The following is a 25,374-nucleotide window of genomic DNA, read 5'->3' as shown; positions in this document are numbered from 1 at the left end:
GAAAAAAGTTTCATCAGTAGTCATGAGAATTTATAGAACAGGACTGTGAACAAGATATGTCTATAAAAAGTAAAAAAAAAAAAAAAAGAAGTATCATTAAGGAGTTAAACAAGACACTGTCATAACAAGCCAGCTTTGCCACAAGTCGATTGCGAAATTTCTAATCTAAACTATGATCTACATGAGAGGTTATTGTGAAGTGGAAGACTCTAGAAGTAACCACAGCTCAGCCATTCATCATGTTGTATCACATAATATCAGCTCTGTCATCCTCTGATCAACTAAACAGCAAAATAAATGGTGTGTAAAATGTCAAAATAACAATTTATTTTTCATACCACCAGGAATTACTCACACTTTCACCATCCGATCTATGGAAACTGCTACACATTCAATCACAATCGTCCTGAAAGTGAAACATGGAACTCTTCTATGCCGGGCATGAAAAATGGTTTGTCAAAACTCAATCTATGTAATCCAAAACTATAACTACTATAATACTGCCTCCTATGTACAAGAATATAACTACTATAATACTGCCTCCTATGTACAAGAATATAACTACTATAATACTGCCTCCTATGTACAAGACTATAACTACTATAATACTGCTCCTATATACAAGAATATAACTACTATAATACTGCTCCTATGTACAAGAATATAACTACTATAATACTGCTTCTATGTACAAGAATATAACTACTATAATACTGCCTCCTATGTACAAGAATATAACTACTATAATACTGCCTCCTATGTACAAGAATATAACTACTATAATACTGCCTCCTATGTACAAGACTATAACTACTATAATACTGCTCCTATATACAAGAATATAACTACTATAATACTGCTCCTATGTACAAGAATATAACTACTATAATACTGCCTCCTATGTACAAGAATATAACTACTATAATACTGCTCCTATGTACAAGAATATAACTACTATAATACTGCCTCCTACGTACATGAATATAACTACTATAATACTGCTGCTATATACAAGAATATAACTACTATAATACTGCTCCTATGTACAAGAATATAACTACTATAATACTGCCTCCTATGTACAAGAATATAACTACTATAATACTGCCTCCTACGTACATGAATATAACTACTATAATACTGCTGCTATATACAAGAATATAACTACTATAATACTGCTCCTATGTACAAGAATATAACTACTATATTACTGCTCCTATGTACAAGAATATAACTGCTATAATACTGCTCCTATGTACAAGAATATAACTACTATAATACTGCCCCTATGTACAATAATATAACTACTATAATACTGCCTCCTATGTACAAGAATATAACTACTATAATACTGCTCCTATGTACATGAATATAACTACTATAATACTGCTGCTATATACAAGAATATAACTACTATAATACTGCTCCTATGTACAAGAATATAACTACTATAATACTGCCTCCTATGTACAGGAATATAACTGCTATAATACTGCCTCCTATGTACAAGAATATAACTACTGGGGGGCGTGGCCTGGACGTCTTCAGGAATGGCCGCGTGAAGACAGAGCTCCGCCGCCATTAGCTGCTAAAGGAGACTCTCCTACCGCGCCATCGCAGCACATGGGGAAAAAATTGCTGGGCAAGCCCTCCACCTCGTCCCGATCATCCGCCTGGGGGAATAAGACGCTCGATTCCTACCTCAGCCGTCCACTCCGCGCGGTTCCGTCCGGTTGCGGCCTGCTTCCATCTCAGGCCTCCGGCGCGTGTGAGGGTGAAGAGACGAGCGCACAGCCGCCGACAGGTACGAACAGTAATCCAGCCTTACGGCTTCCTACCTCCTCCCTGTCCCCACTAGCAAGGACTTTCCTACCCACTAGCGCTGTGGGGACACAGCTAAATCCCACAGGGGCAGGAGAGGGGCTACATCTAGCAGGAGGCACAGCCGCCATTATGCCGCCAAAATCGGCAGCTAAACAAGCCAAACCAATGGCCACTCCGTCCCAGAGGCGGCGAGATTGGGCCGAATCCTCTGAAGATCCCCCTAATCAGCAGCATCATAGAAGGAGAGAGGGAGGAGAAGCTGTTACTTGGGAGCAGGGAAGTGAATATGAGGACGAGGGAGAGGGAGATCTTCTGCAACCTTCCCAGGGCCCTACAATACTTCAGCAGACATTACAACATTTGCCTACTAAGGATGATTTTAAAATGCTGGTCTCAGAAGTCAGAAATGCCTGTAAATCGGAAATCTCAACTTTAAGGCAGGATCTGAAGCACTTAGCAGACCGCATGGACACTATTGAAATAGACCATGATGACACCCGTAGAAGTGTGGCACATTTACAATCTGTTATTGCTTCTCAATCCCAAGTTATCAGGGACAATGCACGTCATCTGGAAGACCTAGATAACAGAGGGCGCAGAAATAACATCCGTGTACGGGGTTTGCCTGAAGCTAATGCGGAAGAAAATCTGCAGGAAATATTATCTGAACTTTTTAATGCTTTATTAGGCACACAGCCACCCCAGTTTATCAAGCTTGATCGAGCTCACAGAGCGCTGCGGCCTAAGTCCTCATCCACGCAGCCCAGAGACGTCATTTGCTGCGTGCACGATTTTCAGGTGAAGGAAAGCATTATGTCCAAAGCCAGGGAAGCACGTTCCATTGATTTCCATGGCGCTTCTGTTCATTTATATCAGGACTTATCTTGGTGCACACTCCAAAAAAGAAGAGTATTACAGCCTTTATTGCAACTGCTGAAGGAAAAGAAGATCCCTTATAGATGGGGGTTCCCGTTTGCATTAATAGTCACGAAAAATGGCAGATCCTCCATCTTGCGTCAGCATTCAGACCTCCCTGATTTTTGTGCTGCTTTGGGCATTGAGATTCCATCCATCACGGACTGGGAACTACCGGATCCACAGCCTGCCCTGGGTCCAATTTGGCAACCTGCCAGACAAAAGAGAAGAAGATCTTCCCCCGCTGGAGGGACCCCTCTACGTGAGCCACAAGATGAACCCCCATGATTGCTGCATGGACTTCATTAGCTTAAATTGTATCTCCTACTGTTCTTATTCGCCAGGAGGCGACGGCCTTATGGTTGTCTGTTTAAGGTCCTATGTTAGTAGAATTGGTTTATTGTTCAATTCTCTGGTTATTTCATGTTCTAATAAGCTTTAAAACCTGGCCCATCCTGTGCCAGTCCAGTCATGCTTCCACTAAGCAGACCAGTAGTTTCGCCCTCCCCCCCCAGCTTCTGTTGGTTGGGCTGGAGGGGCGGCAGTTTGCTGATATTAATATCACTAGTTGCTGCTCACTGATCTGTATCTGGGTGACAATACCCAATGTTCTGATACTAAATGGTGTATTCTTTATGTTTGTATGGTCCTGTGTCTCCCCCCCTTCCCTTTTGTGTCTCTTCTTATTGTTTTTTATACTCAGGTCTCCAGAACCCAAATCACAATCGACTGAATGCCTTAAGGTGTTTTCATCTGTGACAGTGTCCTTGAGAAGGATCCATTGCAACCACATAGCAAGTACATATATTCCATGCTTTGAAAATGATTAAATATGTCTCGCTTAATGTAAAAGGTCTTAACTCTAATGTGAAGAGACGCCTGGCACTTACTGAGTGCAAGTCTCAGAAAGCTGACATAGTCTTTCTTCAGGAGACCCACTTTGATCACCAGGGCTCTTTCAAGTTTGCGCAATATTTATTCCCTCGTATATATTCTGCTTCCTCTGGGAGAAAGAGAGCAGGTGTTGCCATTCTCATGTCTGCTGATTGCCCTTTACAGGTGGAAGACGCTATTATTGACCCTGCTGGCAGGTATATTATACTAAAAGCCACACTCAATGGTAGCCCACACATACTGTGCAATTTATACGCTCCGAATACTGCTCAAATCCCTTTTCTTAATAAGGTGTTTTTGAAATTATCGAAGTTGCTCCCAGCTGCATTGCTAGTAGGAGGAGACTTTAATCTCTCCTTCTCCGAGCGTCTAGATAGATTAACCCTTCAGAATAGACCGCCTACTAAGGATCAGTGTCGAAACTCACGTCTTTTTAGGCGTCTTATTAGAAAATTCGAATTATATGACCTCTGGAGAATTAACTATCCCACTGCAAAAACGTTTTCTTTCTTCTCACATCCACATAATACACATTCCCGTATAGATTACTTTTTTGGTAATATCCCAATCTTAAGGATGCTTGCGGATGCCGACATAGGACCAATTTCCTGGTCGGACCATGCTCCAGTGTCAATTAACATTAAAACATCAGGTTACTACCCTAGAGTATGTCATTGGCGCCTTAATGAATCCTTCCTACACCAGCTGCCGCTTAGGCAGGAGTTACGTGAGGGCCTTACAGAATACTTCACCTTAAATCAGTCCTCAGGACCCCCTATATCTATGATATGGGAAGCCCACAAGGCAGTCTTTAGAGGCGCATGTATAGCTATGGGGTCTCGACTGAAAAAAGACCGTACTATGCAACAACACAATATCACCTCACAGCTGAAGGATTTAGAAAAGATGCTAGAGTCCCGTTGCTCGCGGCCTCTGCTTAGGCGCATTATAACCCTGCGTGCTAGATTGAAGGAATTATTGTTTTATAAAACTGAGAAAAAATTACTATATTCGCGTCAAAGATTTTATATGTGGGGAAACAAACCGCATACCCTCCTGGCTCGACAGCTTCGGGACTCTGGCACTATAAACACTCCGACTGCAATGAGGCGAGGGGATGGGGCAATAGTGTATGACCCAGAGGTCATTTCCAACTTATTTCAAGATTATTATAAGGCACTTTACTCTATCCCTCAACAACTCCCATCTGACCCAAGGCGCAGTAGACTCCTCCTGGATTCCTTTCTTTCTAAGTGTGATCTTCCTCAGTTGTCAGGAGAAGCTCTTGCCTCATTAAACGCTCCCATTACTGTGGAGGAACTACAGGAAGTACTGAAACAGCTGCCCAATAATAAGGCCCCTGGGCCGGATGGTCTACCATACATCTATTACGCAACATTTTCTGATATTCTTTTGCCACATATGACGCTGTTGTTCAACTCTTTCCTACAAGGGTCACGAATACCCACTTCAATGTCACACTCCTATATAACTTTAATACCTAAACCGGGTAAAGATCCCCTAGAATGTGGAAATTATAGGCCCATTGCACTTCTTAATTCGGATCTGAAAATTTTCACGAAAACTCTGGCTAACCGACTTTCAGACTGGCTACCCCAACTGATCCATAAAGATCAAGTGGGCTTCGTTAGAAACCGACAGGGCGGAGATAATACAAGGCGCACCATTGATTTAATTGATATCACAAATAAGCGCAGAGACTCGGCGTTGTTGCTAAGTCTTGACGCAGAGAAAGCGTTTGATCGCTTAGGGTGGCCTTTTATGTTCTCTACCATGGAGGCCTTCGGTCTGAAAGGCCCTTTCCTTACAGCCCTCCATGTTTTATATGCCCAACCTACAGCGATAGTGAAAAGGAAGCATGCTCATTCTTTGCCTTTTCCTATAAAAAATGGTACGCGACAGGGATGTCCATTATCCCCTCTGCTCTTCGTTCTATGCATAGAACCCCTAGCGGCGGCCATTAGGTCTCATCCTGATATTCATGGGATTAAAGTGAATGCAGTAGAATTCAAACTTTCACTATTCGCAGATGATATCCTGCTAACATTAACTGACTTACATATTTCGCTTCCCAACCTCTTTAAATTACTAGAGACTTATGGTAGATTGTCCGGTTATAAAATTAATACCACAAAAACTGAGGCTCTCCCTCTTAACCTAGCCCCTGATATTTTGACCACCTTAAAATCCAGCTTTAATTTTCAATGGACGGAAACGTCCTTGAGGTATTTGGGGGTTAACTTAACCCCTACTTACTCCTCGTTGTACGCTCAAAATTTTCCATCTATGTTCCGAGAACTCAAGGCCTTACTGATTAAATGGATGCCTTTTCCCATTTCCCTTTTGGGCCGTATAGCATCAGTTAAGATGAATATTTTGCCTAAATTACTGTATTTGTTTGAAACTCTCCCAATTCCTGTCCCTGAGAAGGAGCTGCGTGATTTTCAGTCATCCATATTCAGGTTCATCTGGAATGGAAAGAGGCATCGCATAGCTTGCTCAATTTTAATGTCACCCAAAACTCAAGGTGGATTAGCAGTTCCAAATATTAAAAAATATTACTGGGCTACACACCTTAGAAGACTGCCAGCCTGGTCCAATATGTACGCGTACTCCAGATGGATGGAAATAGAGAAGTTGTGGATAGCCCCTGTACATCCGAATTCACTCATATGGTACTCCCTACAACCTTCACTTAGACCTGAGCTATTGGGCCCTATGTCTTTTACATGTAACATATGGTCGAGATGTAACAGACTGTTTTCACTTGCATCGGAAAAATCTTCTATGGTCTCCTTTCTGTATAACCCACTATTTAAGTTGGGAATGAGCACAGCTTTTCTTAAAACATGGTTTCCCAGGAAGTTGTTCAGATTTGCGGATGTTGTAAACTATAGGACTCTGGGCTTGTTCTCATTTGACGAGGTACGTTCCTTGCATCAATTACCGGAGTCTTATAGGTATCAATATGTGCAGATTTGCCATTTTTTTTCGGACCTCTTTCACTCAACGAAGGTGTCAACCCCCACGCCGTTTGAGAAACTTTGTAAATTGACTGTTACAACGAAGGGTCTCATTTCAGACATTTATCTTATCCTATCATCCTCCTCTGTCACTCACTCCTACATGTCTAAATGGGAAGTAATTCTAGGCCATCCTATAACGTATGCAGAATGGAAACAGATATGGGAACGAGCAGCGAAGTCGTCCTCATGTATCACATATAGGGAAAACACATATAAAGTGCTTATGTTTTGGTATCATACCCCACAGCTATTAAAACACTTTAGCCAAGATATCTCTGATAGATGTTGGAGGTGTATGACAGGTGAGGGGACTCACCTTCACATTTTCTGGGAATGCCCTGTGATTGTGCCCTTTTGGAGAATGGTGGAGTCTGTCTTTTTTCAACTCCTCGCAATTCGTTTTTCTTTTACACCTTTTTTTTACTTATTGAATATGCCAAAAATGTCATTAAAAAAACAATTCCTCCTATTAGTCCTTCAGGTGTTAACGGCGGCCAGACGCCTAATTGCGAGGTTTTGGTTGAGGGCAGACGCGCCTACCCGATTGGACCTCATACATAGTGTAAGGGAAGTTAGGAAAATGGAATACTTAACTGCATGTATTACTAACTCAGTCGATAGATTTACAAAGATCTGGCAAACATGGGATGACGCTTTTGATCACTTACAATAAAAGACCTTTGATTACCAGTTAGATTATTATTTTTCCCCCTTCCTCTAATTTCCCCCATGTGTCGTGTCATTGTAATTGTCTTATGTCCTTTTGTGGTTTCAGCCCTTAGTGCGTTTATTGGCCTCAGATGCAAAATGTATGTTTTGTATACTAATGTACATTTGTTGATATTGACGTTATGCAACATAGTATTGTACCTGTATTGCCTCTTACGATTGTGCAATGAGACAATGTACCTGTACTATTTTTTCATTGATAAAAAAATCAATAAAATAAACAATTTAAAAAAAAAAAGAATATAACTACTATAATACTGCCTCCTATGTACAAGAATATAACTACTATAATACTGCCTCCTATGTACAAGACTATAACTACTATAATACTGTTCCTATGTACAAGAATAGAACTACTATAATACTGCTCGTATGTACAAGAATATAACTACTATAATACTGTCTCCTATGTACAAGAATATAACTACTATAATACTGCTCCTATGTACAAGAATATAACTACTATAATACTGCTCCTATGTACAAGAATATAACTACTATAATACTGCTCCTGTGTACAGGAATATATCTACTATAATACTGCTCCTATGTACAGGAATATAACTACTATAATACTGCTCCTATGTACAAGAATATAACTACTATAATACTGCCTCCTATGTACAAGAATATAACTACTATAATACTGCTCCTATGTACAAGAATATAACTACTATAATACTGCTCGTATGTACAAGAATATAACTACTATAATACTGCCCCTATGTACAAGAATATAACTACTATAATACTGCCTCCTATGTACAAGAATATAACTACTATAATACTGCTCCTATATACAAGAATATAACTACTATAATACTGCCTCCTATGTACAAGACTATAACTACTATAATACTGCTCCTATGTACAAGAATATAACTACTATATTACTGCTCCTATGTACAAGAATATAACTACTATAATACTGCTCGTATGTACAAGAATATAACTACTATAATACTGCCCCTATGTACAAGAATATAACTACTATAATACTGCCTCCTATGTACAAGAATATAACTACTATAATACTGCTGCTATATACAAGAATATAACTACTATAATACTGCCTCCTATGTACAAGAATATAACTACTATAATACTGCTCCTATGTACAAGAATATAACTACTATATTACTGCTCCTATGTACAAGACTATAACTACTATAATACTGCCCCTATGTACAAGAATATAACTACTATAATACTGCCTCCTATGTACAAGAATATAACTACTATAATACTGCCTCCTATGTACAGGAATATAACTGCTATAATACTGCCTCCTATGTACAAGACTATAACTACTATAATACTGTTCCTATGTACAAGAATATAACTACTATATTACTGCTCCTATGTACAAGAATATAACTATTATAATACTGCTCGTATGTACAAGAATATAACTACTATAATACTGCCCCTATGTACAAGAATATAACTACTATAATACTGCCTCCTATGTACAAGAATATAACTACTATAATACTGCTGCTATATACAAGAATATAACTACTATAATACTGCCTCCTATGTACAAGACTATAACTACTATAATACTGCTCCTATGTACAAGAATATAACTACTATATTACTGCTCCTATGTACAAGAATATAACTACTATAATACAGCTCGTATGTACAAGAATATAACTACTATAATACTGCCCCTATGTACAAGAATATAACTACTATAATACTGCCTCCTATGTACAAGAATATAACTACTATAATACTGCTGCTATATACAAGAATATAACTACTATAATACTGCCTCCTATGTACAAGAATATAACTACTATAATACTGCCTCCTATGTACAAGAATATAACTACTATAATACTGCTCCTATGTACAAGAATATAACTACTATAATACTGCACCTATGTACAAGAATATAACTACTATAATACTGCCTCCTATGTACAAGAATATAACTACTATAATACTGCTCCTATGTACAAGAATATAACTACTATAATACTGCTCCTATGTACAAGAATATAACTACTATAATACTGCTCCTATATACAAGAATATAACTGCTATAATACTGCTCCTATGTACAAGAATATAACTACTATAATACTGCTTCTATGTACAAGAATATAACTACTATAATACTGCCTCCTATATACAAGAATATAACTACTATAATACTGCCTCCTATGTACAAGAATATAACTACTTAATACTGCCTCCTATGTACAAGAATATAACTACTATAATACTGCTTCTATGTACAAGAATATAACTACTATAATACTGCTCCTATGTACAAGAATATAACTACTATAATACTGCCTCCTATGTACAAGAATATAACTACTATAATACTGCTCCTATGTACAAGAATATAACTACTATATTACTGCTCCTATGTACAAGAATATAACTACTATAATACTGCCCCTATGTACAAGAATATAACTACTATAATACTGCCTCCTATGTACAAGAATATAACTACTATAATACTGCTCCTATGTACATGAATATAACTACTATAATACTGCTGCTATATACAATAATATAACTACTATAATACTGCTCCTATGTACAAGAATATAACTACTATAATACTGCCTCCTATGTACAGGAATATAACTGCTATAATACTGCCTCCTATGTACAAGACTATAACTACTATAATACTGTTCCTATGTACAAGAATATAACTACTATATTACTGCTCCTATGTACAAGAATATAACTATTATAATACTGCTCGTATGTACAAGAATATAACTACTATAATACTGCCCCTATGTACAAGAATATAACTACTATAATACTGCCTCCTATGTACAAGAATATAACTACTATAATACTGCTGCTATATACAAGAATATAACTACTATAATACTGCCTCCTATGTACAAGACTATAACTACTATAATACTGCTCCTATGTACAAGAAAATAACTACTATATTACTGCTCCTATGTACAAGAATATAACTACTATAATACTGCTCGTATGTACAAGAATATAACTACTATAATACTGCCCCTATGTACAAGAATATAACTACTATAATACTGCCTCCTATGTACAAGAATATAACTACTATAATACTGCTGCTATATACAAGAATATGACTACTATAATACTGCCTCCTATGTACAAGAATATAACTACTATAATACTGCCTCCTATGTACAAGAATATAACTACTATAATACTGCTCCTATGTACAAGAATATAACTACTATAATACTGCACCTATGTACAAGAATATAACTACTATAATACTGCCTCCTATGTACAAGAATATAACTACTATAATACTGCTCCTATGTACAAGAATATAACTACTATAATACTGCTCCTATGTACAAGAATATAACTACTATAATACTGCTCCTATGTACAAGAATATAACTGCTATAATACTGCTCCTATGTACAAGAATATAACTACTATAATACTGCTTCTATGTACAAGAATATAACTACTATAATACTGCCTCCTATATACAAGAATATAACTACTATAATACTGCCTCCTATGTACAAGAATATAACTACTTAATACTGCCTCCTATGTACAAGAATATAACTACTATAATACTGCTTCTATGTACAAGAATATAACTACTATAATACTGCTCCTATGTACAAGAATATAACTACTATAATACTGCCTCCTATGTACAAGAATATAACTACTATAATACTGCCTCCTATGTACAAGAATATAACTACTATAATACTGCTCCTATGTATAAGAATATAACTACTATAATACTGCTCCTATGTACAAGAATATAACTACTATAATACTGCTCCTATGTACAAGAATATAACTACTATAATACTGCTCCTATGTACAAGAATATAACTACTATAATACTGCTTCTATGTACAAGAATATAACTACTATAATACTGCCTCCTATGTACTAGAATATAACTACTATAATACTGCCCCTATGTACAAGAATATAACTACTATAATACTGCTCCTATGTACAAGAATATAACTACTATAATACTGTCTCCTATGTACAAGGATATAACTACTATAATACTGCCTCCTATGTACAAGAATATAACTACTATAATACTGCTCCTGTGTACAAGAATATAACTACTATAATACTGATCCTATGTACAAGGATATAACTACTATAATACTGCCCCTATGTACAAGAATATAACTAGTATAATACTGCCTCCTATATACAGGAATATAACTACTATAATACTGCCTCCTATATACAATAATATAACTAGCTGATCAGCGGGGGTCCCGGGTGTCGGACCCCCGCCGATCAGAAGCTGATGATCTATCCAGAGGATAGATCATCAGTTAAATGAAAGTGCAGAACCCCTTTAAATATTATGCCCACAGTGATAAAGCCTCTAAGTTTATGCTGTCCCAATTAAAAAAGCGTAAAGTCCTAAAGAGGGAAAAGACTGACCTGAAGTTGTTGGCAAAAATGTTGGCCTCTCGTCTTCAATCCCTCTTGCCTCAAATGATCCATATGGAGCAAGTGGGCTTTGTGGGAGGACGTGAAGGAAGAATGAACATAAGCCGCCTGATAAACATAATACATCATGCTCACTCTACTTCCACTCCATTAGTCCTTCTCGGCACTGATGCCGAGAAGGCTTTTGATAGAGTGGACTGGACATTTATGGGTGAATTTTGAAAAATTTTGGCATCCCAGAAAGCTTTATTGATGTGGTAATGGCCATGTATAAAAACACTAGCGCAAGAGTCCTGGTAAATAATCCACTATCCCCATCTTTTAAAATTAGCAACGGCACCAGGCAGGGCTGCCCCCTTTCCCCACTTCTCTTTATCCTTTCTGTAGAGCCGTTGTTACAGGCGATACGGCAGGATCAAAGGATTCAGGGTATAACCATTAAAGGAAAAATCCACTCACTTGCTGCATTTGCAGACGACCTCCTTCTCATTATTACGAATCCCATCGTGGCCTTTCCAGCAGTTCACGGGTTATTGGAACGCTTTGGGGCTCTCTCCAAATTTAAAGTAAACCTATCTAAGTCACAGGTTTTAAATGTTTAATTGGATGCATAAACACAAACCTCATTAGAGTTGAGCACCCCCTTCACCTGGTCAACTCGCAGTATTCTCTTCCTGGGAGTTAATATCACCTCCCATCCTTCAACATTGTATACGGATAATTACAAAAATATCCCACGTATAGTTAATGATCTCATGACATCTTGGGATTTGCCGTTTACCTCCTGGTTCGGACGCAGAACCCTAATTAAAACGATTGTTCTCCCAAAAGTGTTGTACTATCTACATGCTGCCTCCTCTGTACAAGAATATAACTACTATAATACAGCTCCTGTGTACAAGAATATAACTACTATAATACAGCTCCTGTGTACAAGAATATAACTACTATAATACTGCTCCTATGTACAAGAATATAACTACTATAATACTGCCTCTTATCTACAAGAATATAACTACTATAATACTGCCTCCTATATACAAGAATATAACTACTATAATACAGCTCCTGTGTACAAGACTATAACTACTATAATACAGCTCCTGTGTACAAGAATATAACTACTATAATACAGCTCCTGTGTACAAGAATATAACTACTATAATACTGCCTCCTATGTACAAGAATATAACCACTATAATACAGCTCCTGTGTACAAGAATATAACTACTATAATACAGCTCCTGTGTACAAGAATATAACTACTATAATACTGCTCCTATGTACAAGAATATAACCACTATAATACTGCTCCTCTGTAGAAGAATATAACTACTATAATACTGCCTCTATGTACAAGAATATAACTACTATAATACTGCCTCCTCTGTACAAGAATATAACCACTATAATACTGCTCCTATGTACAAGAATATAACTATTATAATACTGCTCCTATGTACAATAATATAACCACTATAATACTACTCCTATGTACAAGAATATAACTATTATAATACAGCTCCTGTGTACAAGAATATAACTACTATAATACTGCCTCCTATGTACAAGAATATAACTACTATAATACTGCCCCTATGTACAAGAATATAACTACTATAATACTGCCTCCTATGTACAAGAATATAACTACTATAATACTGCTCCTATGTACAAAAATATAACTACTATAATACTGCTCCTATGTACAAGAATATAACCACTATAATACTGCTCCTATGTACAAGAATATAACTACTATAATACTGCTCCTATGTACAAGAATATAACTATTATAATACTGCCTCCTATGTACAAGAATATAACTACTATAATACTGCTCCTATGTACAAGAATATAACTACTATAATACTGCCTCCTATGTACAAGAATATAACTACTATAATACTGCTCCTATGTACAAGAATATAACTACTATAATACTGCCTCCTATGTACAAGAATATAACTACTATAATACTGCTCCTATGTACAAGAATATAACTACTATAATACTGCCTCCTATATACAGGAATATAACTACTATAATACTGCCTCCTATGTACAAGAATATAACTACTATAATACTGCTCCTATGTACAAGAATATAACTGCTATAATACTGCTCCTATGTACAAGAATATAACTACTATAATACTGCTCCTATGTACAAGAATATAACTACTATAATACTGCTCCTATGTACAAGAATATAACTACTATAATACTGCTCCTATGTACAAAAATATAACTACTATAATACTGCCTCCTGTGTACAAGAATATAACTGCTATAATACTGCCTCATGTGTACAAGAATATAACTACTATAATACTGCTCCTATGTACAAGAATATAACTACTATAATACTGCTCCTATGTACAAGAATATAACTACTATAATACTGCACCTATGTACAAGAATATAGCTACTATAATACTGCCTCCTATGTACAAGAATATAACTACTATAATACTGCTCCTATGTACAAGAATATAACTACTATAATACTGCTCCTATGTACAAGAATATAACTACTATAATACTGCACCTATGTACAAGAATATAACTACTATAATACTGCCTCCTGTGTACAAGAATATAACTACTATAATACTGCCTCCTATGTACAAGAATATAACTATTATAATACTGCTCCTATGTACAGGAATATAACTGCTATAATACTGCCTCCTATGTACAGGAATATAACTACTATAATACTGCCTCATGTGTACAAGAATATAACTACTATAATACTGCTCCTATGTACAAGAATATAACTACTATAATACTGCTCCTATGTACAAGAATATAACTACTATAATACTGCCTCCTATGTACAAGAATATAATGCTATAATACTGCTCCTATGTACAAGACTATAACTACTATAATACAGCTCCTGTGTACAAGAATATAACTACTATAATACAGCTCCTGTGTACAAGAATATAACTACTATAATACTGCCTCCTATGTACAAGAATATAACCACTATAATACAGCTCCTGTGTACAAGAATATAACTACTATAATACAGCTCCTGTGTACAAGAATATAACTACTATAATACTGCTCCTATGTACAAGAATATAACCACTATAATACTGCTCCTCTGTAGAAGAATATAACTACTATAATACTGCCTCTATGTACAAGAATATAACTACTATAATACTGCCTCCTCTGTACAAGAATATAACCACTATAATACTGCTCCTATGTACAAGAATATAACTATTATAATACTGCTCCTATGTACAATAATATAACCACTATAATACTACTCCTATGTACAAGAATATAACTATTATAATACAGCTCCTGTGTACAAGAATATAACTACTATAATACTGCCTCCTATGTACAAGAATATAACTACTATAATACTGCCCCTATGTACAAGAATATAACTACTATAATACTGCCTCCTATGTACAAGAATATAACTACTATAATACTGCTCCTATGTACAAAAATATAACTACTATAATACTGCTCCTATGTACAAGAATATAACCACTATAATACTGCTCCTATGTACAAGAATATAACTACTATAATACTGCTCCTATGTACAAGAATATAACTATTATAATACTGCCTCCTATGTACAAGAATATAACTACTATAATACTGCTCCTATGTACAAGAATATAACTACTATAATACTGCCTCCTATGTACAAGAATATAACTACTATAATACTGCTCCTATGTACAAGAATATAACTACTATAATACTGCCTCCTATTTACAAGAATATAACTACTATAATACTGCTCCTATGTACAAGAATATAACTACTATAATACTGCCTCCTATATACAGGAATATAACTACTATAATACTGCCTCCTATGTACAAGAATATAACTACTATAATACTGCCCCTATGTACAAGAATATAACTACTATAATACTGCCTCCTATGTACAAGAATATAACTACTATAATACTGCTCCTATGTACAAAAATATAACTACTATAATACTGCTCCTATGTACAAGAATATAACCACTATAATACTGCTCCTATGTACAAGAATATAACTACTATAATACTGCTCCTATGTACAAGAATATAACTATTATAATACTGCCTCCTATGTACAAGAATATAACTACTATAATACTGCTCCTATGTACAAGAATATAACTACTATAATACTGCCTCCTATGTACAAGAATATAACTACTATAATACTGCTCCTATGTACAAGAATATAACTACTATAATACTGCCTCCTATGTACAAGAATATAACTACTATAATACTGCTCCTATGTACAAGAATATAACTACTATAATACTGCCTCCTATATACAGGAATATAACTACTATAATACTGCCTCCTATGTACAAGAATATAACTACTATAATACTGCTCCTATGTACAAGAATATAACTGCTATAATACTGCTCCTATGTACAAGAATATAACTACTATAATACTGCTCCTATGTACAAGAATATAACTACTATAATACTGCTCCTATGTACAAGAATATAACTACTATAATACTGCTCCTATGTACAAAAATATAACTACTATAATACTGCCTCCTGTGTACAAGAATATAACTGCTATAATACTGCCTCATGTGTACAAGAATATAACTACTATAATACTGCTCCTATGTACAAGAATATAACTACTATAATACTGCTCCTATGTACAAGAATATAACTACTATAATACTGCACCTATGTACAAGAATATAACTACTATAATACTGCCTCCTATGTACAAGAATATAACTACTATAATACTGCTCCTATGTACAAGAATATAACTACTATAATACTGCTCCTATGTACAAGAATATAACTACTATAATACTGCACCTATGTACAAGAATATAACTACTATAATACTGCCTCCTGTGTACAAGAATATAACTACTATAATACTGCCTCCTATGTACAAGAATATAACTATTATAATACTGCTCCTATGTACAGGAATATAACTGCTATAATACTGCCTCCTATGTACAGGAATATAACTACTATAATACTGCCTCATGTGTACAAGAATATAACTACTATAATACTGCTCCTATGTACAAGAATATAACTACTATAATACTGCTCCTATGTACAAGAATATAACTACTATAATACTGCACCTATGTACAAGAATATAACTACTATAATACTGCCTCCTATGTACAAGAATATAACTACTATAATACTGCTCCTATGTACAAGAATATAACTACTATAATACTGCTCCTATGTACAAGAATATAACTACTATAATACTGCACCTATGTACAAGAATATAACTACTATAATACTGCCTCCTGTGTACAAGAATATAACTACTATAATACTGCCTCCTATGTACAAGAATATAACTATTATAATACTGCTCCTATGTACAGGAATATAACTGCTATAATACTGCCTCCTATGTACAGGAATATAACTACTATAATACTGCCTCATGTGTACAAGAATATAACTACTATAATACTGCTCCTATGTACAAGAATATAACTACTATAATACTGCTCCTATGTACAAGAATATAACTACTATAATACTGCCTCCTATGTACAAGAATATAATACTATAATACTGCTCCTATGTACAAGAATATAACTACTATAATAATGCTCCTATGTACAAGAATATAACTACTATAATACTGCTCCTATGTACAACAATATAACTACTATAATACTGCCCCTATGTACAAGAATATAACTACTATAATACTGCTCCTATGTACAAGAATATAACTACTATAATACTGCTCCTATGTACAAGAATATAACTACTATAATACTGCCTCCTATGTACAAGAATATAATACTATAATACTGCTCCTATGTACAATAATATAACTACTATAATAATGCTCCTATGTACAAGAATATAACTACTATAATACTGCTCCTATGTACAACAATATAACTACTATAATACTGCCCCTATGTACAAGAATATAACTACTATAATACTGCCTCCTATGTACAGGAATATAACTGCTATAATACTGCCTCCTGTGTACAAGAATATAACTGCTATAATACTGCCTCATGTGTACAAGAATATAACTACTATAATACTGCTCCTATGTACAAGAATATAACTACTATAATACTGCTCCTATGAACAAGAATATAACTACTATAATACTGCTCCTATGTACAAGAATATAACTACTATAATACTACCCCTATGTACAAGAATATAACTACTATAATACTGCCTCCTATGTACAGGAATATAACTGCTATAATACTGCCTCCTGTGTACAAGAATATAACTACTATAATACTACTCCTATGTACAAGAATATAACTACTATAATACTGCCTCCTATGTACAAGAATATAACTACTATAATACTGCTCCTATGTACAAGAATATAACTATTATAATACTGTCTCCTCTGTACAAGAATATAACTACTATAATACTGCTCCTATGTACAAGAATATAACTACTATAATACTGCTCCTATGTACAAGAATATAACTACTATAATACTGCCCCTATGTACAAGAATATAACTACTATAGGGGGGGCGGAGCCTAGCCACGCAGCTGAATGGCCGCACGAGCTTGAGCTCCTCCAGCATTCCGGCTCATTTACCCTATAAAAGCCTATATTTCACCTGATTATGGGGAAACCTGGCAAAGAAAAGAACAGAGGAAGCTCAGAGTCTACCCCACTGCGCTCCAGACAGCCTGAGATGGAGAAGTTCCTACGAAAAGCACCGAGAGCTGCCGCGCAGAAAGGCGCCAATATGGCGGCGTCTATTGCCCAGGACTCTGACGCAGGAGAGCTATCTGATGTGGGTAGCGGCTCTGATGTTTCAGACAGGAGGCCCAGAGATTCGCCTTTATCAGAGCGGACCCTCCGCCGGGTCCTTGAATCGGCCCTTACACCTCTTAAACAAGATCTGGCGGACATCAAAGACGATATGAAGCACCTAGGCCAGAGAGTGGTCACGCTAGAGGGTACGCAGGACGCCATTATAGCCTATCAAGGCAAAGCATCAGAAGTATTGGCCTCCCACAAAGCTCTACTGAATGAGGCCTTCCTGAAACTAGAAGACCAGGAGAACCGGAGTCGCCGGCGCAACATACGCATACGCGGCCTACCTGAGTCGATTGCGACGGAGGCCTTACCGACTGTGGCGCGTGAGCTGTTCTCCAAAATGCTTGGGCCTGACAGAGCGGAGGGGATCGTGGTGGAGCGCATACACAGGGCGCTGCGCCCTAGGCCTAAACCACAAGAGCCACCACGTGACGTAATTTGCGGCCTACTGAGCTATGTAGACACCGCGGCCCTCCTAAAAAGGCAACGAGAGATGGAAGTGTTGGAGTATGAAAATACCCCGATTCAGATGTTTCAGGACATTGCGCCATCCACTCTGACCAAAAGACGTCTCCTCAGACCTCTCCTGGAAATCCTAAGGAAAACTTCGACCCCATTCCGCTGGCTATACCCCTTTGGGTTAGCAATTTCCAGAAATGGCAAGCTACTCACCGTGCGTTCACCTGCAGACCTGGATTCTGTCTGGCGGTCTCTGGACGTTCCTCCGGTGGAAATTCCCTCATGGCTGCCAGCTGACCAAGATGGCGCTCTTCCCACACCACCTCGCGTATCCGCATGGCAGACGGCGTCTACAGGCAAGTCGGATCGCTCGGGCCGCAGCAGGATTGACAGAGATCCCACCTGATTAGAAGCACTTAGAAGCATTCCTTGCTGATATTTCTACCTCCCCAGAATTGGAGATGACTGTTGCTCACTTCTACGATATACAGGTTCTAAAGGCAGACTTAGCCTCTTTACATTTTCTATGTTTTCAGCATTTTTACGGTTTTATTTTTATGGCCTACCTTTTAATTGGGCTTAATGTTGTGTCATATTTGAATGTTTTTGCACCGTGTCTCTGTTGCTAAAGGATACTACCTCTAGAGTATTACACTTCGTTCCTCATTGCAGGGTGATGACCGGACGGATTAAGATGCTGGACACTTTTTCTGTTTTTGGTCTCTTTTGTTTAGACCACAGGTGCTTTACTTGCCCCCTCGCCAGTCCAATCCTGTCTTGGCTGGTGATAGGTAGAGTGCCTAACCCTCCTCGGACGGGTATCTAGTCTGAGCTACTCACTTGTCAACTTGACATGTTTAATGTTCTCTTACTCATTTTTTGTTCTTTTGTGCTTCCCTTACCTTTTTTCCCTTCTCCTGCTCATATCATCTATATGTTCTTCCATACTTCCATGGGTGTATTATGCATTTACTCACCTGAATGTATGCAGAAATGTCTTCTATAATAGTCGCCTCACTAAACGCGCACGGGCTGAACGAGCCATGTAAAAGGTCTCAAACTCTATCTCTCCTTCTGAAAGATAAGGTCTCTGTGGCCTTTTTGCAAGAGACCCATTTTAGAACAGGCAAAGTTCCTAAACTTCCCCCCAAGAAATTTGTCCAGTGGTTTCACAGTACTCATGATTCCACCAGTAGAGGGGTTAGTATAGCTGTGCATAAATGCCTCCCCTTTAAGCACTCAGCTATCTCAGCGGACCCTGAGGGCAGGTACATCTTTGTAAAGGGTTTACTGGGCGAATCTCCAGTGACCCTTGCTAACTTATACGCTCCCAATAAAGGCCAAGTACCATGGCTCGTTCAGACCCTTAATGCGTTGTCCTCCTTCTCTGAGGGCTTACTAGTTTTGGGGGGCGACTTCAATGTTGCCCTGGAGCCAGCGGTGGACACCTCGGCGGGCAGACCTTCAGTATCTTACAGGCTCCTGAGAAGATTAAAAATTTCCCTGAGGAAACTTAAAGTATTAGATGTCTGGCGGGCCCTAAACCCCAATGGCCGAGATTATACTTTTTATTCACATGCTAAACTGTCTTTCCACAGATTGGATTACATTTTCCTGTCGAGTTCTCACGTGCGTAATGTCTCTGGAGCCCGGATAGGTAATATAACATTGTCCGACCATGCCCCTGTCATTGTTAATTTTTCCTTGTTTGGACCACAGAGAAGGGAGCGCTTGTGGCGTCTTAATGATACCCTGATTCTAGACCCCAGACATGCAGATAAAATTAAGGCCTCAATATCTGAATTTTTCACGCTTAATGATACCCCAGAGTCGCCTCCTTCTCCTTCTATATTATGGGAATCCCATAAGGTGGTCCTCAGGGGGGAGCTTATAGCTTTGGGAGCTTTTTTGAAAAAACAAAGGACACTAGCCCTGGACGCCTTATTGGCGAACATAACCCGTTTAGAATCCTCCCATAAGGAATCTCGGGCTATAAGCATCCTAGCAGAACTAACTGAAGCCAGAACAAAACTAAAAAATCTATTGAATGTCACCTCAGCAAAGTTGGTACTTCGTTCCCGATTTAAGGCCTATGCACATGGGGATAGAGGAAACAGACTGATGTCGGCAATTGCCAAGAAGCAGTTTTCTGACTCCTTTGTTTCCTCTATTAAAGACTCCAAGGGCAAAATACATAAGTCCACTCCAGATGTTGCTAAAGCATTTTGTGCCTTCTATGAGGCCTTATATAATTTGCCACCCCCTAATGGGACTACACCAGGAGATTTATCCGAGGCTACTGACAAATTCTTGCAGTCTCTGGATCTTCCCTCTGTATCCCCATTAAAAACTTCCCTCCTGACTAAGCCTATTTCAGACTCGGAGGTGCGCAAGGTCCTTATGTCTATCCCATCGGGCAAAAGCCCCGGACCAGATGGATTTTCCATTGCATACTATAAATCCTTTCAGGATGTGTTAATCCCACGTTTCAGGAACTTGTGCAACTACCTTCTGACAGGGGGGTCTCTTGCTCCTCATTCCTTATTGGCGCACATCACTGTCCTCCATAAGGAAAACAAAGATCCAACATGCTGCAGTAACTATAGGCCAATATCTTTACTCAATAATGATGTGAAGTGGTGGGCGAAAATTCTGGCTACCAGGCTTCAGGATGTCCTCCCTGACATTGTACATGAGGAACAAGTAGGTTTTGTCCATGGCAGACAGGGGTCGGAGAACACGGTGCGGCTTCTACATCTTGTGAATTGGGCCAAGAGATCCTCTAAGCCTTTAGTCCTGGTGAGCACGGACGCGGAAAAAGCCTTCGACAGGGTCAGCTGGCTCTTTATGTCGCGGACCCTGTCGAAGTTTGGCCTCCCGGACCAGTTTATTAGTGCTGTTAACACCCTTTATTCGGCCCCCTCTGCCATGGTCAAAGTCAATGGAGCATTGTCCCCACAATTTCGCATCACCAATGGGACGAGACAGGGGTGCCCCCTCTCCCCGGCACTGTTTGTACTGGTCATGGAGACCCTTTTGTGTAAAATTAGGTCGGACCCTGCTATCAGAGGCCTTCAGATTGGCCCACAAACCCATGTTACTGCAGCATTTGCGGATGACCTTTTGGTCATGACCTCCAACCCTGCAGAGGCCTTGCCCAAGTTGTTGAATACTTTTGAGGATTTTGGATTTGTATCCAATTTTAAAATAAATTATGGGAAATCCATGGCACTTAATATTTCATGTCCCCAATCTGTAGTCAATAGTCTAAAACGTGCCACCCCATTTACCTGGGCCTCCAGAGACATTACATTTTTAGGAACACGTGTTTCGGCCAATATTCAAGACCTAGCCTCCCTTAACTATGCTCCACTCCTGCAAGAGGTTCGCACTCACCTACAGAATCTGAAACTCCCTTTTGTTTCGTGGATAGGGAGGAAAAACTATCTGAAAACTTTCATTCTCCCCAAATTTCTTTATTTGCTGCAAGCCATTCCCATATGGCTGCCAAACTCATACTTCTCAGAAGTCCGCCGAGTGTTCACGCGCTTCCTCTGGAATGGTAAGTCTCCACGCATTGCATATTCTGTCCTTACAAGGGACAAGAAGTTTGGAGGCTTTGGGATGCCTGATGTAAAGTCATATTATACTGCTGTTCAGTTATGTAGATGTATATCTGCCCTGACCCACAAATCTAACTCTCTTTGCTCACGGCTCGAATCTGTACTACTCACCAGCCAAGATCAGCTCACTCTATGGGGTGTTAGGCCCTTTTCAGCTAACCATTATGCCTCTTCCCCGGTTTGGAAAGGAATGCTAGTAGAATGGTCTAAAATGGTCAAATCCCAGCAGTTTAACTTTCCTAACCCCTGTATGCCTCTTAAATTGTTACAGAGCTATATTCATCCTTCTGTGTCAAACCCCTCCGGGATTTGGGCTAGGCTCGCTGGTTTGTACCTGCGGGATGTCCTTCTCCCAGACGGTAGTTTGCAATGGGATTTAATAATGGATCGCCCCGAAATCAAGTCAGCTCCTTTTTTCCACTTAGCAGACTTTAAGAGAGATACTAAGTTATGCGTAGTGAACTTTGCTAGTAATAGCTCCCCTTCCTGGCTTGAAAAGAAAGTCTTGGCCCCTAGGCCTCCTCTTAGGCCATTATCCCAGATGTATAAGGAATTGCTTTCCTCTTTACCTCCAGAGCTCGGTTATGTGACTTCATGGGAGCGAGAGCTTTCTATGACCCTAACGGAACCAGAGAGGGCCTTTGTTTTAGCCCACTCTCATGGCTTCAGTCGCTGTGTAAGAGTTCAGGAGAATTCTTTTAAGCTACTAAGTAGATGGTACAAAACTCCTGAATTCTTGCACAAACTTAATCCTGAGGTACCTGAGGTGTGCTGGAGATGTGGCATAGAAACCGGTTCATTATCACACATCTGGTGGTTCTGCCATAAGATCCAACCGTTTTGGAAATTGATAGAATCAATGATTAATAGCGTTTGCAAAACTAAAGTCCTATTAGATGCTAAACTTATCCTACTGTGGTGCCCTAATAACACGATAACCCCTGCTAAGAATAATCTCCCTACAATGCTGATCACAGCTGCGAGATTACTGGTTCCCCTTTTGTGGAAAACTGATTCCCCACCAAATCTAGATATGTGGACGGACAAAGTAGATCATATCTACCGCTTTGAGGAATTGGCGCATTGGGAAACAAACTCTCGCCATTGTTTCCTAAAGCTATGGTCCCCATGGAAATCACACAGAAATTTCACATGATAGAGCAGGATTCCCTCACTTCTCTGCCCCCTCCCCCACCTAACCCATTGTCTCCCCCTCCTCCCCTTTTTTCCTCCTTTTGATGTTTGTTTTATGGTGATGATGATGATAATCGCTAGTATTGTCTACACATGACTTGTATGCTGGATAACTACTGTAACTTTTAATGTTATGATACTGATGTCTTGTGTGGGCATGTGGCCTTGTTTTCTTACCTCAATAAAAAGAAATATGGTTAAGAATATAACTACTATAATACTGCTTCTATGTACAAGAATATAACTACTATAATACTGATCCTATGTACAAGACTATAGCTACTATAATACTGCCTCTTATGTACAAGAATATAACTACTATAATACTGCTCCTATATACAAGAATATAACTACTATAATACTGCTCCTATGTACAAGAATATAACTACTATAATACTGCCTCCTATGTACAAGTATATAACTACTATAATACTGCCTCCTATGTACAAGAATATAACTAATATAATACTGCCTCCTATGTACAATAATATAACTACTATAATACTGCCTCCTATGTACAAGAATATAACTACTATATTACTGCCCCTATGTACAAGAATATAACTACTATAATACTGCTCCTATGTACAAGAATATAACTACTATAATACTGCTCCTATGTACAAGAATATAACTACTATAATACTGCTCCTATGTACAAGAATATAACTACTATAATACTGCTCCTATGTGCAAGAATATAACTACTATAATACTGCTCCTATGTACAAGAATATAACTACTATAATACTGCTCCTATGTACAAGACTATAACTACTATAATACTGCCTCCAAGATGAAATGTGATATTTGAAGTATATTCGTTGTCTTGACTAATTAATTATTCCCCCCCCCCCCCCACCCTTTGTCTTTCAGGATTAAGTCTTGTCCTGCACATAGAGCAGCATGATTATATTCCATTACTATCAACTGTGGCTGGAGCACGTATCATGGTTCATGGTCCCAATGAACCAGCCTTTATGGATGAGGGTGGGTTTAACATCCGGCCCGGTGTGGAGACCTCTATTGGCATGAGAAAAGTAGGTTTAACGCAAAAATCTACATATAATGTATAAAAATAAACATACGGGAACTAACAGGGATATTTATTCTTTTAGAAAAATCTCATCCATATTGCAGTACGGGACAGATATGTAGTAGTAGAAATTAGTAACCCTCTTTCTCTGTTCTCCATCTTCAGCAGAGTGCCTAGGCTTCCTCCTGCCAAACATCTGTGCACTGACTGACTAGTAGCAATGGACACATTGCGCAGTGCAGTTCCTCACTTTATCAGATTTCTTTCACTATAGGTTTACAATATATTTAGATGAAGAACCTCGTTATATGGTCGTTGCTCTGGATTAATTGGTAGTTATTACCACCATGATGATACTGATTTTCCTTGTGGAGGTC

General features: G+C 38.0%; 1 protein-coding gene across 1 annotated transcript in view; it reads left to right on the top strand.

Annotated features, from left to right (window-relative positions):
- SCNN1A (sodium channel epithelial 1 subunit alpha) overlaps window positions 1-25,374 on the top strand; it is a 118,959-nt gene that overhangs the window by 35,684 nt on the left and 57,901 nt on the right. Inside the window, exons 5-6 of the mRNA XM_040435594.1 lie at window positions 345-451; window positions 24,838-25,001. Of these exons, the coding sequence (XP_040291528.1) occupies window positions 345-451; window positions 24,838-25,001 (271 nt within the window). The remainder of the gene's footprint in view (window positions 1-344; window positions 452-24,837; window positions 25,002-25,374) is intronic.

This window comes from Bufo bufo, chromosome 6 (assembly GCF_905171765.1).
Source record: "Bufo bufo chromosome 6, aBufBuf1.1, whole genome shotgun sequence".
Taxonomy (NCBI): domain Eukaryota; kingdom Metazoa; phylum Chordata; class Amphibia; order Anura; family Bufonidae; genus Bufo; species Bufo bufo.
The sequence above is the reverse complement of the archived record's forward strand: the minus strand, read 5'-3'. Positions and strand labels throughout refer to the sequence as shown.